The 25,840-nt window shown below is 35.9% G+C and overlaps 1 protein-coding gene across 2 annotated transcripts; it reads right to left on the minus strand.

Annotated features, from left to right (window-relative positions):
• Positions 1-154: 154 nt before the first annotated feature.
• Positions 155-24,985, minus strand: LOC111796702 (zinc finger FYVE domain protein). Of its 2 annotated transcripts, none has more exons than XM_023679439.2 (36): positions 23,812-24,985; positions 23,462-23,606; positions 23,047-23,325; positions 22,770-22,937; positions 22,464-22,679; positions 22,078-22,172; positions 21,018-21,189; positions 20,287-20,711; positions 18,482-18,605; positions 17,496-17,591; positions 17,240-17,311; positions 15,779-15,916; positions 14,588-14,741; positions 14,126-14,493; positions 13,249-13,709; positions 12,821-13,168; positions 10,761-10,985; positions 10,269-10,359; positions 10,077-10,154; positions 9,662-9,952; positions 9,355-9,552; positions 8,702-9,193; positions 7,820-7,981; positions 7,318-7,647; positions 7,153-7,235; positions 6,950-7,054; positions 5,668-5,890; positions 4,383-4,748; positions 3,135-3,236; positions 2,908-3,051; positions 2,562-2,650; positions 1,974-2,056; positions 1,752-1,867; positions 1,562-1,647; positions 1,008-1,107; positions 155-624 (listed from the first exon to the last, which is right to left on the minus strand). In XM_023679439.2, exons 1-36 carry the CDS (start codon positions 24,744-24,746, stop codon positions 559-561), a joined length of 7,626 nt encoding a protein of 2,541 aa, XP_023535207.2. In that variant the 5' UTR covers positions 24,747-24,985; the 3' UTR covers positions 155-558. The 2 variants fall into 2 exon arrangements, with proteins under 2 accessions (XP_023535207.2, XP_023535208.2); XM_023679440.2 differs by having other exon boundaries at positions 12,821-13,165; positions 23,812-24,984.
• Positions 24,986-25,840: the final 855 nt, after the last annotated feature.

Consider the following 25,840-nt stretch of genomic DNA (forward strand, 5'->3'; position numbering starts at 1 on the left):
AAGAAATTTTAGAATAATTAATTATATTATATACTTTTATAATTCCGCCCAGACGAAATGGCCGGCTAGGGTAGTAACTAATATAATAAGAAAAGGACATTAGTGACCAGAGAAGGAACTACAGCCAACCGATCTCTGAAGGTGACAAGAAAAATAAAGAATAAATTTTATTCTTTATTTTTCAAGACATTTCATTTACAAAGTGGAGCGCCACATTCCTCTGCCTCCCCTCTTTACCTGTAGTAGAACGCTTCTTACCATAGAATACTCTTTTGCTATATCTCTTCATTTCTTTTAATTTCAGGTTCAGCTTAAAACCGTAACGAAAACATGTCCAATAAATATGATCGATTACATTTACTCAAAACACTGGAATCCCGATTCATTAAGCGAATTGAGGCACCTTAAACCGGTATTCCAAGCAAAAACAAGCTCTATCACACTAGAAGGCTGGAACTACTAAAACAATTGATGTTGAACCAAGTAAATGGTTGCATGGATGTTGCGAGACTATATAGGTTGAAAACCGAAAGGCAAAATCTGCTCGATTGATATGGATTACATGTATTGAGCTAACCATTGCTTACACATATCGAGCACGGGGAGGGCGTTGGCGTGCAATGCCTGAAAGAGAGATGGACAGCTCAACATGAGTAGTTATTGTTTCTAAATCAAGAACCAAAATCACAAATAATCTCCACATTGGTCACCATTACATTCCACATGAGTTAAATGAAAAAAATAAGTTTGAAACCCCAACAAAAAAATAAAAAATAAAAAATAAATAAAAAAAATAATTATAATAACCTGTTCCATTGTCGATTTTAAATCTTAAAAGAGCGGTAAAACAAGCACATTTTAAAATTTTCAACAATCGAGAAATTTTAAAACAGGTAAAAAGACGATTATAGTAGGTTTGGAGAAAGTATTTACAAATTTTCTTTTGAAAGAGCTAACATAAAGAATATATATGTATATATAGATTGTTTGTGGTGAAGATGGCTGACCTGATGAGCTACATACTGAACATCAGCAACACTTCCACTTCGAGAAGCAATTTGGAAAGCACTTTTCAGACGACCACAGACCACACAAGCCAAAACTTTTCTGTATACACAACATGAGTACCACAACATGAGGAGGATGAATTCTACTAAGAACATGTTCTCTAATCCCAACATGCCATGTCCCTTTTCAAGCTACTTCCAAACAAACTCCTATTTATAACTTACTGTTTACATATTTAATAATTAGAAGAAAGAAAGCTCGGGTTAATCAATTGGTCGGTCTTTGAAACATACCCAACTTTCCAAGGAGAAAAAACAAATCTTGGCCTATAATTCAACACACCCTTTATTTGGTTGATAAATTACAGCTTTTTTCAAAATAAGGAGAAGCCTTGAGATTCCCTTTTAACAATTACAGCATGAACTCTCTTCATTCCAATTGAAGGAGTTCTTGTGCAACTTCCTTTGGATGGGGTTCTATCCCCTTTTCGTAGTTCCATGTAAGACAGTCATTACACAAGGACACAAATCAGACAGAAGTGCAAATTGATTACCTGTGACTGCTAGTCAACATATCTATGAGACGGTCTGGTCGCTCCTTGTGTTTGTTAGCATATACATTTATTGCAGCTCCCAAGACCTGCCATTCCGAAAACAAGCATGGTTAAAACATGTGGGAGAGATGAAACATCATACAGATTCTGCTATATGTTATACAATAGAACAAAAGTAGAATTCCCTTACCTGGTCCCAATCGCCATCTTCAATGGTGCCCTTAATATTTCTGAAGAACTCCGTCAACTGACCGCCTTTCTTCCTCTCAGCAAGCGATGCAGCAACACCAGCATATATATCAACAGCTGGAGGGGACGGAAGACGGTGTTAAAGCATCAATAGAAAAATTACAGCGACAATTTCATGAATTAGAAAAGAAAAGTTGCCCAGCCAACACAATGCAATTGCTACCTGGAAGACCAAATTGATATATAATCTGAAAGGCCAAGTCAAAGTTTTTCTCCACAAGGGTCTCAGCGATCTTACACCTTCTCCTGAAACACACAGCAATTGAATTTCTTCGTTTGCTTCTTGTGAGCTATACAACTTTACTTGAGTAAAATTATGGTAAAAAGCACAAGGGTCTTGGTATGTGACTCTTATCACAATCTCTCTAAACATTGTGATCCACTCTTAGCAGTAAGATTTTTTTTTTTTTTTTTTTTTTTGAAGTTAAAAAAAAGAACCATTCTCAGATTGGAAATAAAATATTTCTGATGTATATGGAAAGATCAAGAGCGAAATGGCAGACCTTGTTCATGAATCATGGAAAAGTAGTTTAGAACATTACATGTACAAAAAGTGTAAGAGCATTCAGGAAGCCATTCACAGAGACTCACACAAGGTACTTTTAGCCAAAATTTGACTCTTATTCATCTTATAATTTTATATACTTGGGATATTTTAAGACATCATCTTCCCTAATAAATCAAGTGGTTACTGGCTTACTGCATATTACTATGAGGAAAATAAAATCATCGTTGATGAAGGTAATAAAACCTGAATGTTTCAGGATCATTTGGATTTCCGAAGAGTGAGTGTTTCCATTGAGGTCCATCTGAATCATTGAATGACTTCACAACTTCCACCTAAGAATACAAAAAATTCATAAGAGTTTCTAGAATTACTTGTATAAATTGCACCTCCACCAATGACTAAAATACGCTATACAACTGCTAAGAAAAAGTCTGTGATTTTAAGTTTAAACTTGTATCGGAATGAACAAACATCTATCTGTATTAATTTTATAGGAGTCGAGCATCTATATGTTATTTGGAGACTAATCCAGTTTTAGCATTATATGATTGAAGAAAAGCAATAACATCCATTAGACGTCAGACATTACTTGGATTGAAATCCTGGCAGAAAACCTGACAAGTCCTTCTTCAGAAAGCTTCTCAGAGGCACTTCTCACTCTAACTCCCTTTACCATAGGCTTGGTAGAATCTCCACCTTTATGTCGAGCTGATAGTGCCTCATCAAAGTGCATCTGTATTTAAAATGAAAATTGAATGATGAAGCCAAAATTAGTTGAACAAGTAGTGGAGTACAGGAGTTATAATTAAGATATACCTTTGCATGTTCTAAATGTTTGACTGCTTCCTCTGGTGAGTAAGAATTCATAAACAACTGGATACAGCAAAGACCAGCAGCAACATGATCCTGTTTCAATACCTGTGTAACATAGAGGCAAACAATAAGAAATTTGAAGAAAAGCTGAAAAGAAAAACAAGACGCTTGAACACAAGCCAACTAAAGTACATGGCTTCGAGTGACTTCTTTTGTGTACACTAGTATTATTAATTCTTTTTATTTTTTATTTTTCTGAGTTGAGCATGTTAGAGTGTTGATTTAAATCTTTAACCTCCTGGTCGAGAAACAATACTTGAATTAATTGAGTGATGCTCAAGTTGGCTTGTGTGTACACGAGTGTTATAGCAACATTATGCCTAGAAGGTGCTTGTTTTTACAAAGGGCCAACAAGGCCACGAAACCAGGTAAAAAATGTGAATGGGGCTTGAGTTCTCCTTAAGACTTGTTATGAGCATGTCAAGATCATGACACTGCATGGTTGAAAAAGTATGCGACACTAAGCAATTTGGAAAAATTTTCCTGACTACCCAAAAAGGTAAGCTAGCAAAGGTAACCTTCTTTTATTACATTCTAAACCCTTCCCTTAACATTTAGGCTCAAAATCTAATTCATGAACTATTACAAAAAAAAGCGGAAGTATCGCTATCCAACTAAAGACTACACAAAATGATAAAAGAAGATTATTCATCATTCCCCCTTCACTAACAGTGTCCTTAAGCCCTCTAAAATCCCTTTTATCCCCTTCAAAGTCTTGTCTACAAACACAAAACCGGAAGAAAAATACTTGATAAAATTAAGAGCCTGCCAAATATTTCTGCAAGGAACATGGTAACTAGCAATATAAAAGGCTTAAGTAACATGGTCATGACAACAGATAAAGAAATCACTATTTTACAGATATGGGAGATTAAAAAGTGGTTTAAGGAACCATCTTGGCACAGTTAGGACAATATTATGCAAGATTTCATTTTTATTCAATCAAAACTTATCACAATAGTAACTTCATTGTTCTTTTTGTTCCAACGATAGTACTCAAGTACTAGACAGTTCAGCAAGTTTGGCAGTTTTTTAAATTTCAAACTACTGTTATGCTTCATTACACCCATTAGCTAATTATTTTTATTCAATATAGGGAGGCATCAAGTAAATGAACTTAAATATCTTGGTAACACCACATTGACCCAATCCCTCAAAATTAAAGTCTTAAAAAAGAGGAAATGATGGTACCTGAAACACGTATAAATAATTAAAATGCCTGTGCATTTCACAGAAGTTACAAGTACGAGCAAGTGCGGTTGCCATATACTGATTCATTGCTCCATCCTCCGGTTTAGTAGATGATAATTTTAATGAAATCACCTCCTCAAGAACAGACATAGCACCATAACCAATACAAAGATCACAGAGATCATCAATGGTCCCATAGTCGGTTGCTAATGGATCAGATCTTTGGGGTGAAGATGATGAGGTGACAGTTCCCACACTTGAGGGTTGAGGAGGCGCAGGAACAGAATCTAGAGGGAAAAACAGCATGCAGGCGTCTCTGTAATGTCCATGCTTAAACATAAATCCAAGCAACAGTTGACGTGCATACTGCAAAGAACAAAAGCACGTATCACTGACCCCATCTCATTTCAAATAAATCTAACCCAAAACATATACTATAGAAAAGTACAGTTTATTTGAAAAAAATGGCAAAGAAAAAAAGGATGGGCCTCCAATATAAGATAACGAGAGAATGCTGTGTTACAAAAAGAATTGTGTAAAGCATTCCAAGAAGAGGCTGTAAACTGTACATTTTCACAAAAAACTCCGAAAGAAGAGATCTTATCTGAGAACAGTCTTCAACACCTCTTAGAAGGGTACTTGACTTAAAAGAGAAACCATACCATTTTTAGAGGGGTTAAAAGGTCTTGGAACACATTCAACACCTCTTTATGTGTTACAATTTGCTTCTAAGGCTTTTTATAATTATTGGTCAGGCAATATTCCGTTTAATTGGAGCCCCTTTCAATAGGTTTTGGCTCATCTTTGTTGGACGTTTTTTTTGTATGTTGTTTTATATTCTATGATATTTCAATGAAAGCTCAATTACTTTTTTTTTTAAAAAAAGGAGCTATGAAAAGATGAAACTCTTCTTTAATCATGTAATGAGACGTGAAGAAATGAAACTCGGCTTTTCTATCCTTTAAAACAAAGAAGAGAAACCAGCTATAAAACTCAAGAAAGGAGAAACATGCACATAGAAAAGAATGGAAGGCCAATCAATAAACACATAAGGCCACTCACTGCCAATATTGGGTGCTTTCTGTTCTCATATTGTGCACGCTACCGTGAAAACGGATGTGCTAATGTCATACCTTTCCTTCTTCAAATCATTATTAAAATACAAAAAGCAGTAACAATTAGAAAAAAAATTTCAGGGCAAGAAGCATTGCAAAACACAAACAGGAGTCATAGTGCCAAGGATTACAGACAAGCTGAAGTATATATGCAAACAGATTAGGCTTACTTCTTGCATGTAACTAACACATTCAGTAAACCGAATGCTGTCCAAATTACTACGAGGTCCATCGTCATACTCTAAATGTGAACTATCATTTGCAGACTCTAGAATCCATCGGTATCTTTCTGACCGAGGAAAAGTTGATGGCATATGTAGAACATTGAGATAAGAATCTGCAGAAAGTGAATCATCTAATATCGTTGGGGCACTTTTAGCCAAATGCTCGTACCTGCAATTCAATTTCTATCATTTATTTCGATAACAAATCATCTAAGCAACTGAGTCATGTAAACAATACGGGGTTCAATTGAAATGATATATAGAATAGCATTGTTTTATAACAAACTCTTCATGTGTCAAAACTAACAACTTCTAGCACTAGAGAGGCTAGGGAAGAAGTGGAAGTGAAGACACTAAAAATGGAAGTACCAAAATTCTATTGACAACCAAACTGAAGAAAACAGAAAGTAATAGCTCAAATGTAATAAGCATACTACCAAAAGAGGCAATGGGAAATAAAAATTGAAAGACTTACAGGTTCTCCTTTTTGTTGATCAAAGAAACACCAAAAGAAATCAAATTTCATCAGATTGCACAGCAATACATCTAAAATATCTTATATTGTATTCAATAAACATTCTGTTGAGAATCGTAATGATATCTCATCAACTAGCCTGCCATTTTTTAGATTCAAGGAAATACAAATCAGCTACAAGAATGAATGGTCAAAGATGGTTGCCACTCGCACAAGCCAAAATACATGAGATGAATGGAAAACTACTACGGGTTATTTAGAAACTATTTCCAAGATAGTTGTATTTTTCCATATTTCCTTCTATTGAGAGTTATCACAAATGACCTTTTTTAAAAAAATTACAGCTTTGTTGGTAGTAATTCAGTTTGCATAATAATATTGACTCTTACTAATTCAAATAAAATTTAAAAATTAAAAATTAAAAATTAAAAAATAAAAAAAATAAAAAGTATATTTTCTAGGCAGTTTTCCATAAAAGCCCTTAATGCAAGCAGAATGGCATCCTATTTATTTTGACAATATAACTACAATAGAAAATTTCCATTATTATATAAAATTTGTCAATGATAGTTAAGAAAACATGCATTTGCATTCGTTTTTTCTTAAATATTATTATCAGCTTTCTATTTTCTTCACCTCAGCCGCCCTAGACCTACGTCATTCGAGTTTCTATTTCTTTGAACTGGAAATTCTAGCAAAAGAGCGATGGAAGAAAAAGAGAAGAGAAAAATTGAAAGTCAAATATTATCTTACATGGATCGAACAGTAGCAACCTCCACAGGAGGGCCTCCTTCAATTGTATTGATAATGTCTTGTACAAAAGTCACGGAATCCCCCTTGTACAACTGAAAAGCTTGCCTGAGAAGCATTGGTGACAATACAGAATAAGGTTACTTGAAAACTTGCTATGAACCAGATGAAAACAGTAGGTCCTTTTAAAAGATAAAAATAAATACTTGAATTTCACACGTGCTTGCACATAGTGTTCCATCCGTATCAAAGCATGGCCCCATGCATTCCAAACAGGGAAAACATCAATCTGAGAGATATACAAAAGCAAAAATTTATATTTCACATCATTGCAAAAGGAAATGGCTGTGACAATATCAAATCCATATTACCTTGCACTTTTTGCATGTATATACAGCCATGCTATATCTCTCATCCAGGATCAACCTATCACGGAGACGAGCAGATGACTCCACATCAGCAATATCGTCAAGAGATGCAGCAATTCCTGACCCCAAGAGGCTTTGAAGTAGCTGAGCACGAACTAGCCAAGTGTCAGCCTGAGAATGAGCCTCAGAAAGCTCGTCTGTTGACTGACTACCCAAACTAGAGCAGCCAGCATCTGAAGACGTGTCATCAAGATCCCTACTTTTTTCAGAATTACTTGGTAATTCAGTACCACCAACAAGCTTTCTCAACAAGGATTTAGCATAGAGTAGCCCCTGAACACAGAGAAATGATTCTTTTCAGTAATCACATACCCATTAAGTTATAATGTTACGCAAGGAAAGAACCAAAAATTGCAACTATTTTGGAGTTCTCTACCAAAAGCAAAAAATATGTTCAGAAGCCACAGCATCATGATCATGACAAGAACATGACAAAAAAATACACCTGTACAATTGTCTCTGTAGCATGATATGCACGACCAATTATTTCCATTGATGCATTCTCAGGCAAATGCTGAGAGCTCAACACATTCTTCATCTGGTTGATACACAAGTCCATGGCACTTTTGGCAGATGTTAGCTCATCAGAACAGAGAGAAAGCAACGCCTACACATAAAGAGTCAAAATATACTGAGACGTGCAGCAGAATGCACACAGGGAAATTTCGTTTCTGAAACCAAAATTGCCCGGGATAAGTAAAAACAACACTGAAAATATCCAAGAAAAAATGTCAATAACCTTACAATTCACTGAAGAATGTAAATATCTACGTTCTAATAACTGTTTAAGAAAAAAGTTACCATTGGCCTATTTTTAGTAAACATATTATTAGGTTTCTGCAGTTTGATGGCTAATTTGACAAGAAACAAGTAATGACATCTTTTCAAATAAAACGAAAGGTGCTGAAGCTGCTTGAACTCAAATTGTATATTCTACCTGTAGTTCTTCTAAGAATATAAATCTTTAGATTTTGACTTTGTTTTCCTTTGTTCTTTTTGCTCATTCCCATCAAATGCAACTTCCTTCAGCAATCTACTACTGTTTTCAGGATGCATTATGCTCCTAATACTTTATAATTACTTTTTATTCTTTTTATAGAAAATATAGAAACATGACCCATTTATTTCAATAAAATATTATCTTTTCAGAGACGCATAAAAAATAAAAGAAATCGAAAAGGTGCTCCTTATCCACTCTCCCCATAAAATCAAACCTCATAATAAGAACCAGCTTTGGGATGTACATCTATGGAAAACAAAGATACCACGACCTAACTTTTATCTCCTACAAGGAGCCCAATTTTCCTAATCAAGCACCCTGTCATACCTTAAAAAGAGTAAAGTCAGGGGCACTTTCATATCTGTGAGATCCACGAACAACTTCATCCTTTTCAGTATCGCCTGTTAGCATCCACTCCTCAGAAATTGAAACAGAAGGAAGTCTTTCTTGACCATCAGTGGAATATGATGATACCCGATCCTCTTGAATTCCAGTCATTGCCTCCCAAGCAACTCTTTCGGATGGTGCAAGTCCAGAACTCTTTCTTTTTCTGTAACTCTCTTTTGGAGCAGCCTTCTCCCCAGTATTATTTCGAGGAGCCCATGAAAATGCTCTACGAGCCTCTTTCTGAAAATTACTAAGGCTTGTAGTGAAGGAGGACCTTGCAGACACTCCTGATTTTGGTTTTGGTTTAGGTCTTGTTGCTGAGATGGATACGCGATGTTCTCTAGGTGGAGAGTTGATATTGACAACAATAGCTTTAGTAGCATAAGTAATGATGACATTGTTGTCTCTCAAGGAAGGAAACTCTTTTATAATCTGCACATGGATAGATCATCGGATTTGATCTCAGAGAAACTTAAAAGTGGTTACCTTTGAATGCTTGGGATGATATTAAGTCAGCATTCCACCAGATGCATACAATTACAGGGATGTTAGCAAAACATCAAAAGAGTACTAAAAGTCGAGAGTTATAATACCAAAGAAGCAGATTGCAGTTGCTTCCTCATCAGCAAAACCTCCAGTATCAAATGAGGATGCTCATGTAACGAAGAACATCTTTGCTGCCATGGCAGTGGCAAAGCAGCCAACACACGAAGACCTAAGGCCCAGGAGTTAAGACGAGATACCTCAACTTCGGACAGATTTCCTTCTCTACGCTTCAGGAAAAAGTGAACCTTTGGAAAAAAATAGAAAGGAAATTATATTCAAGGGACAAATGGAATATAAATTAGAATAAAGAGGTCCGGCCAATCTTTAAACGTTAGACCAGGATACAATTATTACCAGAAGCTGCTTTGAACGAAGATTGGGTAGTAATTGCATTGCACCCATAGCCACAGGCAATGCATCATCTGAATCACGTAGTGAAGAAAGAAAGCGTGAAGCTTCCGCAGGACCTCCACCATTGAGTGGGTCAGCAGTCAAAAGCTTCACAAGTTGCCTTCCCTGTAGCTCTCGGCGTAAATCTATTGATAGTCCAGCACTTTCAGCTACCTCTAAAGCAGCAAAAACAGCTCCTTTCCCAGCTAATCTAAGAGCCAAGCCCTCAGGATCCTCCTTACACTCTGCTTCAACCTGATTTCCAAGAGAACAGCATGAACTAAAATATTATTCTAGATTAAAAAAGCCCTAGCAGAAAAATGGCTTTAGTCTATTTTCCCACTCAAAATGTAAATTTCTGAAAACAGATATTTGCGACCTCTTGCCAGCTGCTAAAGTGATCATCAGCACTTAATATATGGCCATATTTCTGCAAAGCTTGTCTGAATTGCATAACCTACATGTCCCATTTGATTGATCCAAAAAGCAGAAAGGAATCAGTTTTGGCTCAGGGAGAGTAATCCATAAATAAGCAACAAAGGCCAAAACAGACTAAATCTAAGAGTCAGACTTGATTTCTAAGTGGATCAGATTGAGGTAGGTGGCAGCTGCACATAGTAAGAACATTCAAAGCAGCATCCAGTTCCCACCTATGCATATACCTGCAATGGAAATTTATAATAAAAAATGAATCATTTCCAACCTTGTAAAATTTTGACCACATATAGAAGGAGGGCTGAATAACATGCTACACTATCATGAGCATATTTCTTTAAATTAATAACTTGAAAGTCTTTAAGAGGTGATCGCCCAAATACATTTCTGAAATTTCTAGTGACCAGAAAGCAGCAAAAAGATCATGTTCCCATTGGGAAATAATAACAAAAAGAAGAACCAAGCATGATGATATGAAACAATTCTTGTATTTATTCAACTTGAGCACATGTAACAAGCATGAAAGTTAAAGCATCAGAAATCAATAAGCTCAAACACCTTCGTAATTATAGACATCAACTAGAGTTTACGATAATAATGGGAGAAAATTTTCTATGACATCACATACTTAAGGGCAAGTGTAGCCGCTAATTGTTTATCCTTCAACCGTAGACAATACTGCCAACTATTACTCCAGGTACCAGAGTTTCCATGATGTTGAGATTGTCTAAAAATTGAATCTCTTTCTTCCTCATGTTCAACCAGAAGTTTAAGCAATCGATCAGAGGCTCCATTACGTAGAAATCGATCAGAAATAGCAAGAGCATCCATTAACTGGCCATCATCGATTAAGCTGTTCTAAAAATAAAATAAAATTTAAATTAAAAAAATAACAACAACACTTTGTTAGAAGTTATTTTATCTATATTTATAAGAAACCAAATTTTGATTGAGATAAATGAAGGAGCCGCAATGATCAGTATGACTACACAAGTGGGCATCCTCCCAACCATACAACTACTGATTTCATAATTCAGTAAATTTGAACATCGAAACTCATAGAAGTAAATTTCCAAACTAAATGCCAAACCAAACATGCATCATGTCGTGTATTTCTTTTTTATTTTTTTAAGAATATTACATCACATGTGGAGTAGAAGGATTCACAACCACAACCTCCTAGAAGAGGTGGAAATTCCTGAACTATTGAGCTGCACCTATGTTAGCACCATTGGCACCATGTGTGTCTTTTATTAGGAGCATAGATAATGATTTTCTATCTTCTTTTTCTATTATTTCTGGTAAGATATGCAATTAGCTTGGTATGGATCAAATGATAATGCATCTGAGAAGAACTGGGTAACATAAAAGAAACATGAACACCTTTTAAATGGGTGCTATTATGGCAACATGGGAAAGAACACCTTCTAAATGGTGCTAGTTCGGAAACCAAGGAAGATCGATGATAGCCAGACTGCCCCTTCAATCTGTTCTACTTATCAGAGGAAGGATACACGTCTAAAGTTATCCTCCTGTCTATTTTTTGGAGAGAGCAGACGTGAGCAAGGACAAATTTTGTGGCGAGAGAGATTTTGTTTTTATTGTTTTTTTTTTTTTTTTTTGCTATTGTTTAATATTTGCTCGAGAATACCAGGATTTTTGGAGAGGCTGAGAGATCTAGTGAGGAGGTCTAGAAAGGGACGGTGTTTAATGCTTCCTAGTGGCATCTATCAACTTTAGTAATTATGAATTTGTTGGCTTTAGTAATTATCCACTTCTTTTGTAGACAGTTATTTTGTATACCCTTCTTTCATTTTTTTTTTTTTTTCTCAATGAAAACTCAGTTTCTTACCCCAAAAAAAACTCAGGATAACTATTATGGTTTCGTTCTTGCAGGAGTTAAAGTTTAGGGAGAGCAAGAACAAGTTGTAGCTCAAGTGGTCGAACCATCAAGCAAAGGAGGAGATTTCACATTTCACCATCTCCGTCTGAGGACTAACTATTCTAATGTTGGTCAAAACTAAAAGATCATTCAATTCCAAGTTTATTTCTTCCTTGAGCTGGCTGGTTTACAGTTTTTTTAGTATGGAGTAACACATCTTTTATCCGAAGAACTTCATGATATATTTTTTATTTACGAACAATAAACTTTCATTTCAAATAATTACAAAGATTGCGAGAGAAAATTGAAAGATAGGTCAACTATGGCACATATGTATATACATATATATAAATATAACTAGATTATTCAATTTTAGAATATCTGACAAAAACTCCTCCATTTATAATGGATCTTATCTGGGCTTCAAGTAGTTGTAGCTACTTTGGTTATTATTTTCTACCGTAGGGCGCTAACTTGTGTAGTTTCCTTAACTTAAAATTATAACATAAGAGGCTTCATTTCTTTAATGAAAATTTTTGCTTGTTTATGTATATATAAACCCTTCAATTCCATTATATTCCAACCAACATTTTCCTCCTGTAACATGAAGTGGGTAAAGATTCTCGAGGAAAATACCCACTCTGCATATTTAGAACAACTTCTACCAAACACAAAATAATACAGAAATCAATATATTAACATGCTGAACACGTAAATTGTTGAAATATCTAGAGGTATCTTCATGTCAATTGCTAACAAAAAGGAAATTCATGACCACTAACAAGAAGGAGAATGATTTACAATACCGCTCGACAGCTTTCTGATAGGGTTCTTCATTCTCCCAATCAAACGATAGGAAAGTTGTTGTATCAAGTTCATCAATATCGGATTTTGAGGAATGGCACAAACCATCTTGAAATGTACCATCCTGAACATTTATACCTGCTAAAGGCACTGAAGTTTTACTGCTACTGACGATTTCATCAAACTCAGACTCAGTATCACTGTCATGCTCAAGAAGTCTCTTCATGGACGCCCTTGTGTCAGGCTTAAAACAAACATCATCAGCATCCTGTTTTGCTGTTATAGCAAACTCTGAAACGCGATGGAGATTGGTTTGTAATTGTATCCACCGGTTTAAAGTTGGGAACCTACTTTAGAGTTCAAAAAATAATAAACATAAATGGGAAAATGAGAGTTAAGTTGTAAAATAAATGATATAAGAAATAATAACCTCTCAGACTGATCAAGAGCAAACTCAAGAAAGAGTCTGTCAGCATCAGGCGCCTGCTGTAAGCTGTCATTTGAGGAGCTTGAAATAGGGATGCTACTACTGTGTAATATACTACTTCCAAAGACGCATGCCAAGATAGCCCTTACTGGAGATATTTTAACCAAATGTTTTACAATATCCAACTGTAATGGATGAAGAGGAATTCCAATCATTGCCAATGAACTTCTAGCACATCTTAACTTGGCCTCTTTTGTTGAAGGTGAGAGTAGTCTATTCTCAGAACTACCTTTTGAACAAGATGGAACAACTGGAATACATGCCCATCCACAACCAGATCGTGGGGGATAAACAGGAGGCACACATGCTGAAATCACTTCATGAACAAAGTCTGCATTCATTATTTCAGCGACTTTACCAGCTGCGTCAGTGCTTCCTCGATCAAAAACAAGTCGAGTTATAAGCTGCATTGTACAAAAGGAGAACAAAGAAAATAATTGTCATCCAAGATCATTCGTCTGTGCAAAATTCTGAATCATTAAGCACATAACATGCCTTTCCTAAACAGCATAGCTTTAGTGCGAGTAAAACTGACAATTAAGTGAATAATAACCTCTAGGATCCTATGCAACTTTCAGAATTGTGCTCCAAGGTTTCAAATAGAAAAGGAACTCTACTTCCGAGTCTCAAGAAGATAATGTAGCATCTGATCCACTAAATTCTACTATATCTAATCTTGAACAATAAACTAGACAATTATGTCTCCTAAGTGATTCTACAAGCATTCTGAGGACCATGTCATGCAATAGCTAACAAATATATTGATGAAAAGATCGTGTCAAACCACCATGTAACAGGAAAGAAGAAAAGGGATACTTACATCTTTAGGCCACTCATACACAAGTGAGAAATAGTTGAAATCATGAGTTGTATCAGTTCCATCCACAATGTCACCAACTGCAGCAATATGGAGAATGAACTGTGATAGATATGTCGAGGGTTTGGTACTTAACGGACCAAATAGCATCTTCTCAGCTTCTTTCACATCATAACCAACTGATTGCATGCTGGTATCTCCAGCTAAGGAACTCAAATGTGCCTGATTTACAGCTCTAAGCCCAAGACCAAGAACCCCATCCTTGTTCAAATTAGAAATAACCTTCCGATTGGCAGACTGGTTTTCCCCACTTTTGAGAAAATGGTGTTCCAGTTCATCAGTAACAGCTCTTGCCAAATTATGAAGCTTACCTTAGGTTTCATAAGACAGGAATAGAGAATGAGATCATGTGTATAGGTCAGGCGAAAAGAAGAAAATTAACAATTTAATCAATGCAGAAAATACCACTCAGAAATTGTCGCTTTCCTTGGTGGGCATCTTCAATCATTTGATGTAGCATACCAAGAGCACGTTCCCTTTGCCCTTGACGTTGTGAGTCCTCTACTGAAGAAATAATGATTTCACCGGACATAATAGCCTGAAGGCATGGAGAATTTTCCTAGAAGATATCACAGAGAAGAGCGTATAAGTCTACTTGTGCAATGTGCTCAAACATAATGCAAAGCCGAATGATTTATTGCATATGACCTATATTTGTGCACTCATGTAACCAAATATGAAAAGTATTTAGATAACATTATATCTTTAATATCAATCTTCGATATGTAATATCTCAGGCAAAGACTAGGAACCTCTTGAAAACTTCACCTCTCAAATCATTCCTATTCAGTGATAATGATCTTTAATTCCCTGCCACTTGTAAGAAATTAAGACGTTTTTTTTCCCCATCAGAGGTAGTGTGTTCTATGGAAACAAAACCTTTAGAGTTGGTTCCCATGATAAATTGGGAGGAACAGACAAATTAAATTGAGGAGGATAGTTCTAACTTCTTTTAGTTTTGTTGCATCTTGGATCATTGGAATGTTGAGTTCTTCTGACAGCATGGAGGTTCTTTATATTCATTCTGGACTGAACCAAAAAGGATTTGTTAAAGACTTCCTTCCAAGGAGTGTTTTACATTGAATTCTGTTAAGAAGTTTGTGGAGGTTGTAAAGGGAGAAAGTGGCAAGACCAATCAATATGTAGCCTTCTCTTTTGCTTCTTATGACAAATTCATTATCATTCCATCTATCTGTAGGTGGATTAAGGCGAGGAACCTCCATCAATCATGTTGAGATGAAAAAAATATTCACGATCAATGTGGAATACTGGGTACATTTAAAAACCAAGAAAGCCATTTAGGATGCCGGAACGGTGCTTGAGACCCTCCCATATCAGAAAGAGAACATCAAGAAGAAGCCTTGAGACGAACCCAGCCAAAACAATATAATCAAGTCAAAAGTTTTGACTCTTTAGCATCCATTCCAGTTATGTCACTCCTATTGGAGTTCATATGTTTGAGCATTAGTCTCTTTCACCCCTTAAAAGGTTTTGTCTTTTGTTTTAAAAAAAGAACACATCACCAAGTTAAAATCATGGAACAGAAAATAACAAACCCACCAAATAAAATAAATTACATGATAAATGAATAATCACCTGTTCCAAGGACTCATGTAAACGCTTGAGAATACGCCTTGAAACAGAGATAATTCCCACTTCAAGGATCTGATCCCAATAATTGGACCCAGACTTTGGAGACGCTCCTGGATATATCTCAGATAGCATAGTTTGAGCCTGCAAAAGATACAAAACAGAAGTAAATCATTTAACTGGTAAAAACCTTGAAACTTTAAGAGAAATTGAAGAGGGAAATGAATGAAGACTTTGGAGGCGCTCCCTTTCAGCATTTGTTTGTAATAAAAAGAAAGGGAAGGAGGATTTGCACCAGCATCTTTTCAACCAAACTCTCTAAGCTCTGCAGTAGCTGCAAAATTTATTGAGAGTGCATTTTGACTGGAAGTATCCTTTTCCCCTCATCCTTCGTAATTTCTTCTACTTTTTTTTTTTAAAAAAAAAAAATAACAAATGGGTTTAAATGTACTAGGATGCCAAAAAAAAAAATGGAGACAACATCCCAAAGACCTGAAGGACGAGGGACCTCTAAGGCAAAAAGAGGAGGAATCAAATAGAAGACCTCCAAACTAAAGAAAGAAGATCACTTGACCTAGAAGGACAACGATGATATAAGATGAAAACCAACTTTTAGTTTGTGGGAGCATTTTCTCAGTAAGAATCAGAAGAATTCTCTAGGGTTGATTTACAGATTAGAAAGAGGTTTTGAAGGCTATGGACTTCTACACCCAACACCTCCCTTCTGCAGTTTCTTCGTCCTCTTGTCTTTTTAGATATTCCTTAGCTTGCAGATAATTGACCTCTACCTCCATAAATGGGGTTGGGTTTTCAATTGCCACCTTAGTTCGTTTCTGTCAGCTACCTTCTTTGTCTTCTTATGTTGTTCTTAATAATAAAAGTTCTGTTTTCCCTTAGCAGTCAAAAAAAAAAAAAAAAAAAAAAAAAAAAAACTATGATTTGTCTACCAAACCTACAGGACGAAAAGTGCAAATGTTCCTTGCATAAAAAACTATATTTCCACAGACCTATATTCCAAAATTCCTTGTAATGACCCCCACCCCAACCAAACCACCCACCTGAGGGGAGGGGATCATAGCTGAGGCTCCATAAGAGAACAAGGAACAAAATGATAATTAAGTACTTCAATATTTCACTGTCTACATATTGCTCAAATTATAAATGCATCTTTTCAGTAATATGTGATTGCTCAATATCAAATTGGATAAACAAAATGAAGTGATACTTCCAACTCAACTAGAACTATCAACTAAATTAAATAATGACAAATTCTAACCATACGAAGTTTTACAAAGTGACATTAACGAGATTACTAGCAACTTATAGCAATTCCTTTTCCATTTTTCAAGCTGTTTCATTCAACTTGCAAAGTGCATGGATTTAAGGTAAACTTGCAAAAAAAAAAAAAATCAAATTTGTATGACCAGAAAAATAAAAGAAGTGTTTTAAACGGAGTAAGAGCAATGCCTGATCAAGAAGCTGCAAGGATATCTTCTTACTTCGTACAGAAGTTGTGGCAATGTCAATACATAGAAGAATCTGGCAAGGAAATCAAATATCAATGGGCTTACTAGATAAAAAGAACGCCAACTCTTTGCATGTAAGTTTATTAGTACATTGGGATGACATTGATAATAACTTGGAACCTCATATCTTTTCTTTTCAATTAAACTTAAACCACAAGCCTTGGCGTAAAAAAGGAAATGGGTAAAGGAGCACGTACTACAGGCAAGGGACCTATTTGTGAACGTAATGAGGAAAAATCAATCTCTTGTACAGCAGAAATCCCATCAGCAGCACGGGACATGACATCTTCCATCTGGGTAAAAAAGGTAGAATAATTTGAGATAGCACGATCAAAACAAGGATAGTACCAAATTAAGCCACATAAATGTCAATAAAACAAAAGAAGAAATATTTGTTGCTGCTTTTGGACTTATCCGGAAACTGATTCAATAATAGTCTTGGTTCATGTGTCAATTTACATGTACTCTTATCCTTAGGTGGAGGTTCAAATCCTCATAACCCCACTTGTTGTACTAAAAAAAAATAAAAAAAATCAGCTCCGGTGCGTGTTAAACTTCTCTGTGGCCAGTTTAAATTTTTAAAAAAGAAGCTAAAAAAAATTACTTCTTCAAATGTCTCTTCATTGACAAATCTTAGAAATGTACACATTCATTAGAAAACAAATATAAGAAAAGAAAAATTCATGAAAAAGATATTATTGAAGGATTAAATTTATTTGAATAACTATTAAAAATCTGAAGGTGATAGTTGAAAAAAAACAAAATTATCATAGTAACAGACCACGTATCATTGTCTTCCTAAAAGTACATTAACAATCCAGACTGAGAATGCAAGACATATTAAAAATAAGGACCACCCAAATAATAACATAGAAATACCACAAACATTACGCATGAAACAAGGTAGCAAAAAGTATTTAGGTTCGCCATCAAAATATACTCCATGGTACGTATAACATAAGCAACAGAAAGAAACACCACATTCATGCACTATGAATAGCACTGACCTAATAGAAGGAAAATACATGAAAACATGCGGAACATATAATAAACAAACAAAACTAGTAATATTTACGGATCGAGGCATAGACTCAGTTAATTCTTTATAGCTAAAGCACATGCTGTAGTTTGAAATGCAAAACCAGTAAAACCAGACATTATGCATTGACTAGGTGGTTCGTACAGATACTCGTCTGATAGCATTATCAACCCACTCAGCTAGTTCAAGCGTGGCTTTATCTTCTGCTGATAATGAAAATCTATGAACTGCCTCCTCTCCTAAATCATACTTTGCTTTCTGCATACATCTGCAAATACAAGGAGTCCACATCTGTCAGAGATCCTTAGTTACTAGGCACCCCAACAGAGGGTGAGCAAGAAAAATGAAATATCCGCAAACCAAGTAGAAACATTGAAGTGCGTAACATTCTAAACCTCCTACCACATACCACTAACAATATCTAGCTTTGAAACTTTTCTTGTTTCTCTCATGTCAAAATACTCCAAAATGATGAATTGATCTAGAAACCATTCCACTAACGGAAATTAAAAGGCTCAGGCTCAAGTCACTTTAACATTTGACCCAATCTTTAGTAGTTCGTCTTTATTTTTATTTTATTTTTAATAAGAGACATTCAGCATAACTTGGCAATTAATGAATATATTCCTTCCAAAGTCGAACGTTGAAATCCTCACCCCTACATTTGTTCACTACAAGAAAGTCAAGGAAATATATTTAAAAGAGAGTTACAGAAGAACAGCATAGGGGCTGGAATAGAATAAACCCCCGCCAAAGGAACTACAAAAGAAAAGCTTGTCCATTGTTAATAATCATCATAAGACTATAGTTACAAAAGAATTTTCTATGGTTTGAACACCACCGAAGTATATTGCAACAATTACAAAAAAAATAATACAAAAAGAAAAAGTATTATTTTTTTTGTTTTTCGGATAAGAATTAGTCCATTGATCATATAAAACTTCAAAAAAAAAATTGGAAGGAAGACTCTCCAAACCCAAGAAGATTACGAAAAGCTTTTCCAATGGGATAAAATTGAAGGCTACAATTACAAAAGATCGGTGCTAATTTACACCATTTGAGAGCCAAAAGAGAGAGATTTTCAAAAAAAGAAACTATCAAAGCCTCATTCTTTGTCTTTGAGTATGCAGTAATTCATTCCATATAGACCAGAGGAAAGCTCTAAAAAAGTTGCAATTAACTTTGTTAAGGCTCTCCTGGAAGGGCAATGTGCCAGCCAAACGAGGAGCTAATCATGTTCCGACAAGACGTGAAACATGGTTCCCCTCCGTCCAAAGATGTCAAAGAAGGTCACACATATTTCCTTAACATCTTAGCCTTGCTTTTACCACGCCAACCCCTCAAGACTTCTATAAGCCAATCACTCACATGTCTAAGGAAAAATAAAGACAAAACCAACTCATTTAAGGGGGTCAATGCCCATCAGTGATAAAAACATCATATCAAGGGGGTCCTTCATACTCTTTATGACTTTCATGGGAGCTCTAAGTAGGAGATAAAAGATTGGAAGACTAATCAAAACCAATTGTGTGAAGGCTAATCTATCGACTTTCAGAAGGAGGAAACATCTCCAATCCATTCATCAAGCTTTGGTTTAAATATATCCACCAAAGGCTACCAGAACACAGAAGCTTGGTAGTTCGCACATTGGGGGAAGACAAGATGGGAAATATGGAATCTTATTACTGATAAGAGACCATTCCAATGTTAATGCAGAATATAGCAGGAAACTAGTAAATGTGGGGTCACAGGTCAAGCAACGTTTCAGTTTCCCCTCAAGAACTAAATAAGTGGAAAAAGAAGACAACATGATAATGACAAAATGAATAAAGATAAAACCAAGCAAGTGCAAGAAAGTTACTCAACAGGAACCACCAGCAAGACAAGCATATCATAAACTAGAACGTTTCATCCTGGGCAATTCGTGAAATAAGAGCTACAAGATTTACAGGTTAAGCAGTTTGGAGGGAGCTGCACGCAGAATAGTCAACGCTTCTTTCCATCTCCACTGGCGCTCAGATAATGGTAGCAGATGCTGCAAGATTGACAATCGCCATTCCCACTCTTCAATGAAACGTGTAGCAATGGAAACTCTCCATTCCAAAGCCTTTCTTCCACCCATACGGGCACCATAGTTAGATAGATCATCATCTTGGATCACATCTGATGGAAGACTACGATGCAATATATCAAATAGCACTGTTATGAAAGATATAACCATTTTATTTCTCCCTTCAAATGCTGTGAAATCAGGTTGTTCCGACAGATAGGAATAGAGTGATGAGGAAGGGCTCCGAGGTGAATTGCAATGTGTCATATTGAGGGACAGATCATTCATATGCAAAAGTGAAATAATGATGCTCACCATGAGTACCTGCAATAAATAATAAAGCATTTATTTGAACATTTTAAAAAACAAAAAAGAAAAAGACAGAAGTAAGGTCATTTCATTTCTATGGCCACTACAACCCACAAGCATTGAATTTAGATGAATCGATCATAAGTTAACTCCCAAGAAGTTTGAAAAGAATCTGAGACAAATTTCCATATCTGATGGAATTATAGCTAACTGTACACTTATGTTCTTAAATTAAAAATAGAACAATATCAAGGGTAGACTACCAGTACAAATAGCTAACATGCAGAGTGTGTTACAAAAGGCAAACCACAAGGAAACAACCTTTCGTGCAATATTATCTATCGACTCCAAATGCTTGGAAAGATCATTCAAATGGCAGAATGCAACTTGATGATAATCTCTTTCAGCAGTCATGCCCTTTTCCATTGCTCCTAGTGCAAGAACAGCTGATTCTAGGGCATAACGCATGTGCATAAGTTCAATATCTTGGATCCTATCCAAAAGAAAAAGAAGTAAAATAAAACAATTTGAAATGTATAGAACGTTAAGAGAAAAAAAAAATGTGATTCACCAAAACAAAAAGATGATATCTGGTGATCAAAACTAATGTATACCTTGATGTCAAATCAAATATTCTCCAAGTGACAAATAAAAAGAATATAACTTAATTTTCTAAAATCCAGAACCCTACAGCATCAAACACATGCCTTACATGACCACAAACTATAAGAATATAACTTCTTTTAAAGAAATATGTATGTTAAAACTTAAAAACTTCAGTTTACATCTTGGACACACACACACGTTTAGAAATCCCATGCCGTATATTTGCAAATCGAAACTTGTTACTTAATCTCTAACTTAAACACAACACCTTATCTTTAACTACAACATTACTAACTCATTAGAACCAATGAAAGATCAGATAACTCTATCCAAAAACACAAAGAGAGAAGGGAAGAAGATCGGATAGCAGTTATCAAATTAAACATTGGATTATCCTGGTATCCAAGATCAACAGAGAAAGCCAGCAGCTCCTTTCAAAATGCCAACATACAGGTTTTCTATGGACCTAAAAATCAACACTGACCCAACAAACTTTTATAGGCAATAACCCAATACATGCTTAAATGACAAAAATCAACTGATAACGGCTGCTTCAAAACTGAATGCAAAAGCCAAAAAAACCCAAAAACAGCTTGTTCATACTATGAAACATATGCACTAAATCCACAGCCACTACATCAACAACATAAAAGACATGTTCTCAAAATTGAAACGCAGGTAACTAGAGAAAGTAATAACAATTAATGGGCCTTACTAACTAACATAAGAAAAGAAAATATCGACAAACATACACAAAGTAACCATAGTACCCTACCTCCTTTCTGCCGCAATGCTAGAAGAAATTGGCTGCATATTAATCAGCTCAAGCGCATCCTCAAATCTGATGCCTGGAACAACATCAAACAAAACCTGCATAAAAGATTCTTCAAACATGTAACGCCATGATCCAAAATAAAATATATGCAAAGAAAACTACATCATTAGATGTTTAGATAGGCTTTGAGAAATTCAAAGAGACAACACCATAAGATGAAGACAGGTCTAAATTATCAAAAGCCTAACAGGGCAAATCACAGAAACATCAACTTGAGATATCATGCCCATACTAATGCAATAAAACGAAACAAAGTTGATTTTTTGTAGGAATGCAATTGAAAGCTTCTGAATTGATTTCTCAAAAGCCATGGGAGAAACACTCACCCTAAGAGGACTCTGAACAGAGAGCCTTTCTAATACAAAGTTCTCAACAAAAAGGTCTGAATTAGTATCTACTCTGCTACCAACCCCCTGCCCTTTTCCAGATTGCAATAATGAGAATTTTGAGCTCCATGATCGACCAGAGTTGACACATGCAACAAATGCAGCAAGATCAAGATGGTAACATAAAGTGTCACAAAGATGTTCCACACATGATATCTGCAGGAAACAAAGCATGATATGTCATCTCATTGACATCTTTCATCATCGTACACAGTCAAGAGAAATCAATTTCATGGAAAAGCTCACATCTTCTAACTGACATTTAACCTCAGAAGATGCATCCTGCAGCAAGTCAGGTGACTTGCTGATCCACAGTAGTTGCATCAACCCCCTTCGTTCTTTTAATTGACCCGACAGTAAATCCCAACCCATAGCAGCTACCAAAGGCCGAAGGCGAGGAAACAATAAGAGGACCTAAGAAAGAAAGTTTCCTAATCAAGTGAGATTCAGAGACAACAAACAAAAGAAATTCAATGAATTCTACACTTTTAAATTCCATTAGAAGCAAAACCGAGGCACAAACATGGTTAGCTTCTTGAAGTTCTGTCCTCTTCACTGCAGAGAGAGCAGCATCCATTATACATTCCAGCACATGTGATCCAGAAACACGAGCATAATGGTACAAGTCTCTCGTGCAAGAAAATATTGCTTTTGTTAGGCATGCTGTCTTCTCGTCCAAGTTCATTTCAGGTTTTAATTCCATTATATTACTTAGAAAGCGTTGTATTGGGAGTGGAATTTGATTGTTATCGGGCCCTCTATGCATCTCAATCTCTTCAGCTAACACCTCATCTTGAATAATCTGTGACAAAAAGACATTTATTCTACCTGTCACCTTAACTACAGTGTCTTGCTAAAAACAATGTTGTACCATTTAGAGCTTTCCTGGTCAGGAAAGATAAAGGGCTCATATGCAAGTGAGTGCGCGCACAAATTACTTGTATCATTTCAACGAGGTGTCTGGAATTTGATGAAAGCGCTTCTTCGTAAACTGAAAGCAGTCTTCCTCCCATAACATCGTAGTCGCCTTCACATGCCTCCTTTTGCGCCAAAATAATCTTCAGAAGGTCTTGGAAAACCTTGCTATATAAGAGTTGAATAAAAGTGAAGATAAACACCAACAGGCAACAAAGAACCAAGAGAACACTATCACAGTTAATGAAAAAACAAAATGGGACAACGAAACATTCAAGCGTAAAATGAAATACCAGAAACCTGCCAGTATGGTTTCTGTTTCATCTCTTTTACTTAAGTAACTAAGTTGAGAATTGATCTTAATTCAACATACCGGTACTCAGATTCGTCCAATCCACGCTCAACATGAAGAAAACGAATGCGAGAAATTGCACCATCTACATCCGCATTCTTCAAGCACTCCTTCAAATGGTCCAAATGGGTTGTCTGAACGCATCTTTGTATTGAAGAAAAACACTTGACATCTTCCTCATCGTTCAATCCCACATTTCCATCGTTGTTACTCCGCACTGTTATTGCCAAACTTGGGCCATAACTCTGAGAACTCCCAACCTGTCTTTGAATATTCGAACACAAGGCATCAAAAGCGTCTGCATGATCTCCAATTACTCTGCTCAAGCACGTTAATTCTTCTTCATTAACCGATCCCACCGTCGCGGGACTAGCGTCACTCTGCCTATCGTCAACTTCGGCATTGGCACCTTCTACCTTCAATCTCTTCACTCCCAATTCCAAAACCTTATCCAAAACCTGCACGCAATCACCGATTTCCGACGGCACATCTTCCGGCTTTCCCTCTTCGACACGCAACAAATCAGCCCGTTCCTCGACAGTTTCGTTTGAGGTCGAAACTTCTTCTTCTCCTCTTTCTTTGTTTACGCTCTCCAATTCGAGCATCTTCCTCGTGCTTCCCACTATCCGGTCGATTAAATTCTGGACTAATAACAAGAATTCCGCTCGTAACCGCAGCGTTTCGTGGTCGAACCCCCATATCGACGTAGCGTTATCGAACTGAATCAATTCAAGGGTCGCTAAGTACGTTAACAAAGACGGCGACGAACAAGAGGGCGACCAAGTGACATTGTCGAATCGACCAGATCGAGATACGATCGTCTGGAGTATAGAAAGAGCGAGTTCGGGATTCCTAACTCTAAGAGCAACAATAGTAGCACGGAGAGGCTCAAACTGGCCAAGAAAGAGATGATTGGCAGCCAATCGTGACAGAATTTCAGTTTCTTTGTCCTCCATACCTTAAATCCGGCAAAAATCCAGTCGCATAATGTAGATTCCAAGTGAAATTCGTCAAGAACAATGGATTAGCGAATTGGGTAGCATGAAAAAAAAGCGATAAAATTGAATTGGCTGTATATATAATGAGCGTGATGATGAAAATGGCGACGTCTCTGGGGGTGGAACTGTTTGATTCTCGGAAAATTGAAGCGGAAGAATGACAGGAAAGTTGCATCGGCGAAAATGGCCCAACAGTGAAAAGGTTAAAAATGAGAAAAACTCCGTTGGCGCTGCCACAGTCGCCAATTCCCACGGCGCGCTCGTGATTGTGGCGCGCCATTTTTTTCCGCGGTAGAAAATATCAATTTTTATTTTTTAACCTTTTTTTTTATTATTATTTCATATAATTATTAAGATTTTATTTACTTGTCGTGTGTGGAATTTAACCTAATTCAGTTATTTTAATTTTAACCCTACATACATCCCTACTTTATATTAAATTTTAATATTAATATGTTTACATTTATTTTATATTACCTGTTTTTACATATTTCAACCGAAAAATATTTATTATGTATTATTTCTATTGATCGTAGTTAAATAAATAACTAATAAATTAACGTTTAAAATGTTGAGATAAATACAACCATAAAATAGTATACTAATAATGTAATTAACACTGTAATTTAACATTATAACTATATGCAAATACACACGGTCACGTGTTTGAATTTCTACTGTCGAGCGAGAAAAAATGAAAGGTAAATAAATGATCAGATATAGTCGAACGTTGGGACTATTATCTTCTCGATAAATTTCATACATTTGTGGATGAAAATTATTGTCCTTTGCTGACCAACCACTTTCGGTGTCGGTTTCTTATGTTCCACGAATCGATGTTTCTACTAATGTCGTTTTTTCATAATGTTTTTCTTGTTGTCTCCGTGACGAGCATTTTCTTCTCCCATAAGCATTTCTTATTTTTGTTTTGTTATTTTTTTTTTTACTCATAAAATGCGTTATAAATATCTAAAAATAAATATAAAATAAGAACTAATTATCAAAATCAAGTTTATTTATTTAATTAATTAAAAAAAATTAAAATTAAAAAA

This window comes from Cucurbita pepo, chromosome 6 (assembly GCF_057944985.1).
Source record: "Cucurbita pepo subsp. pepo isolate OVF chromosome 6, ASM5794498v1, whole genome shotgun sequence".
Taxonomy (NCBI): Eukaryota; Viridiplantae; Streptophyta; class Magnoliopsida; order Cucurbitales; family Cucurbitaceae; genus Cucurbita; species Cucurbita pepo.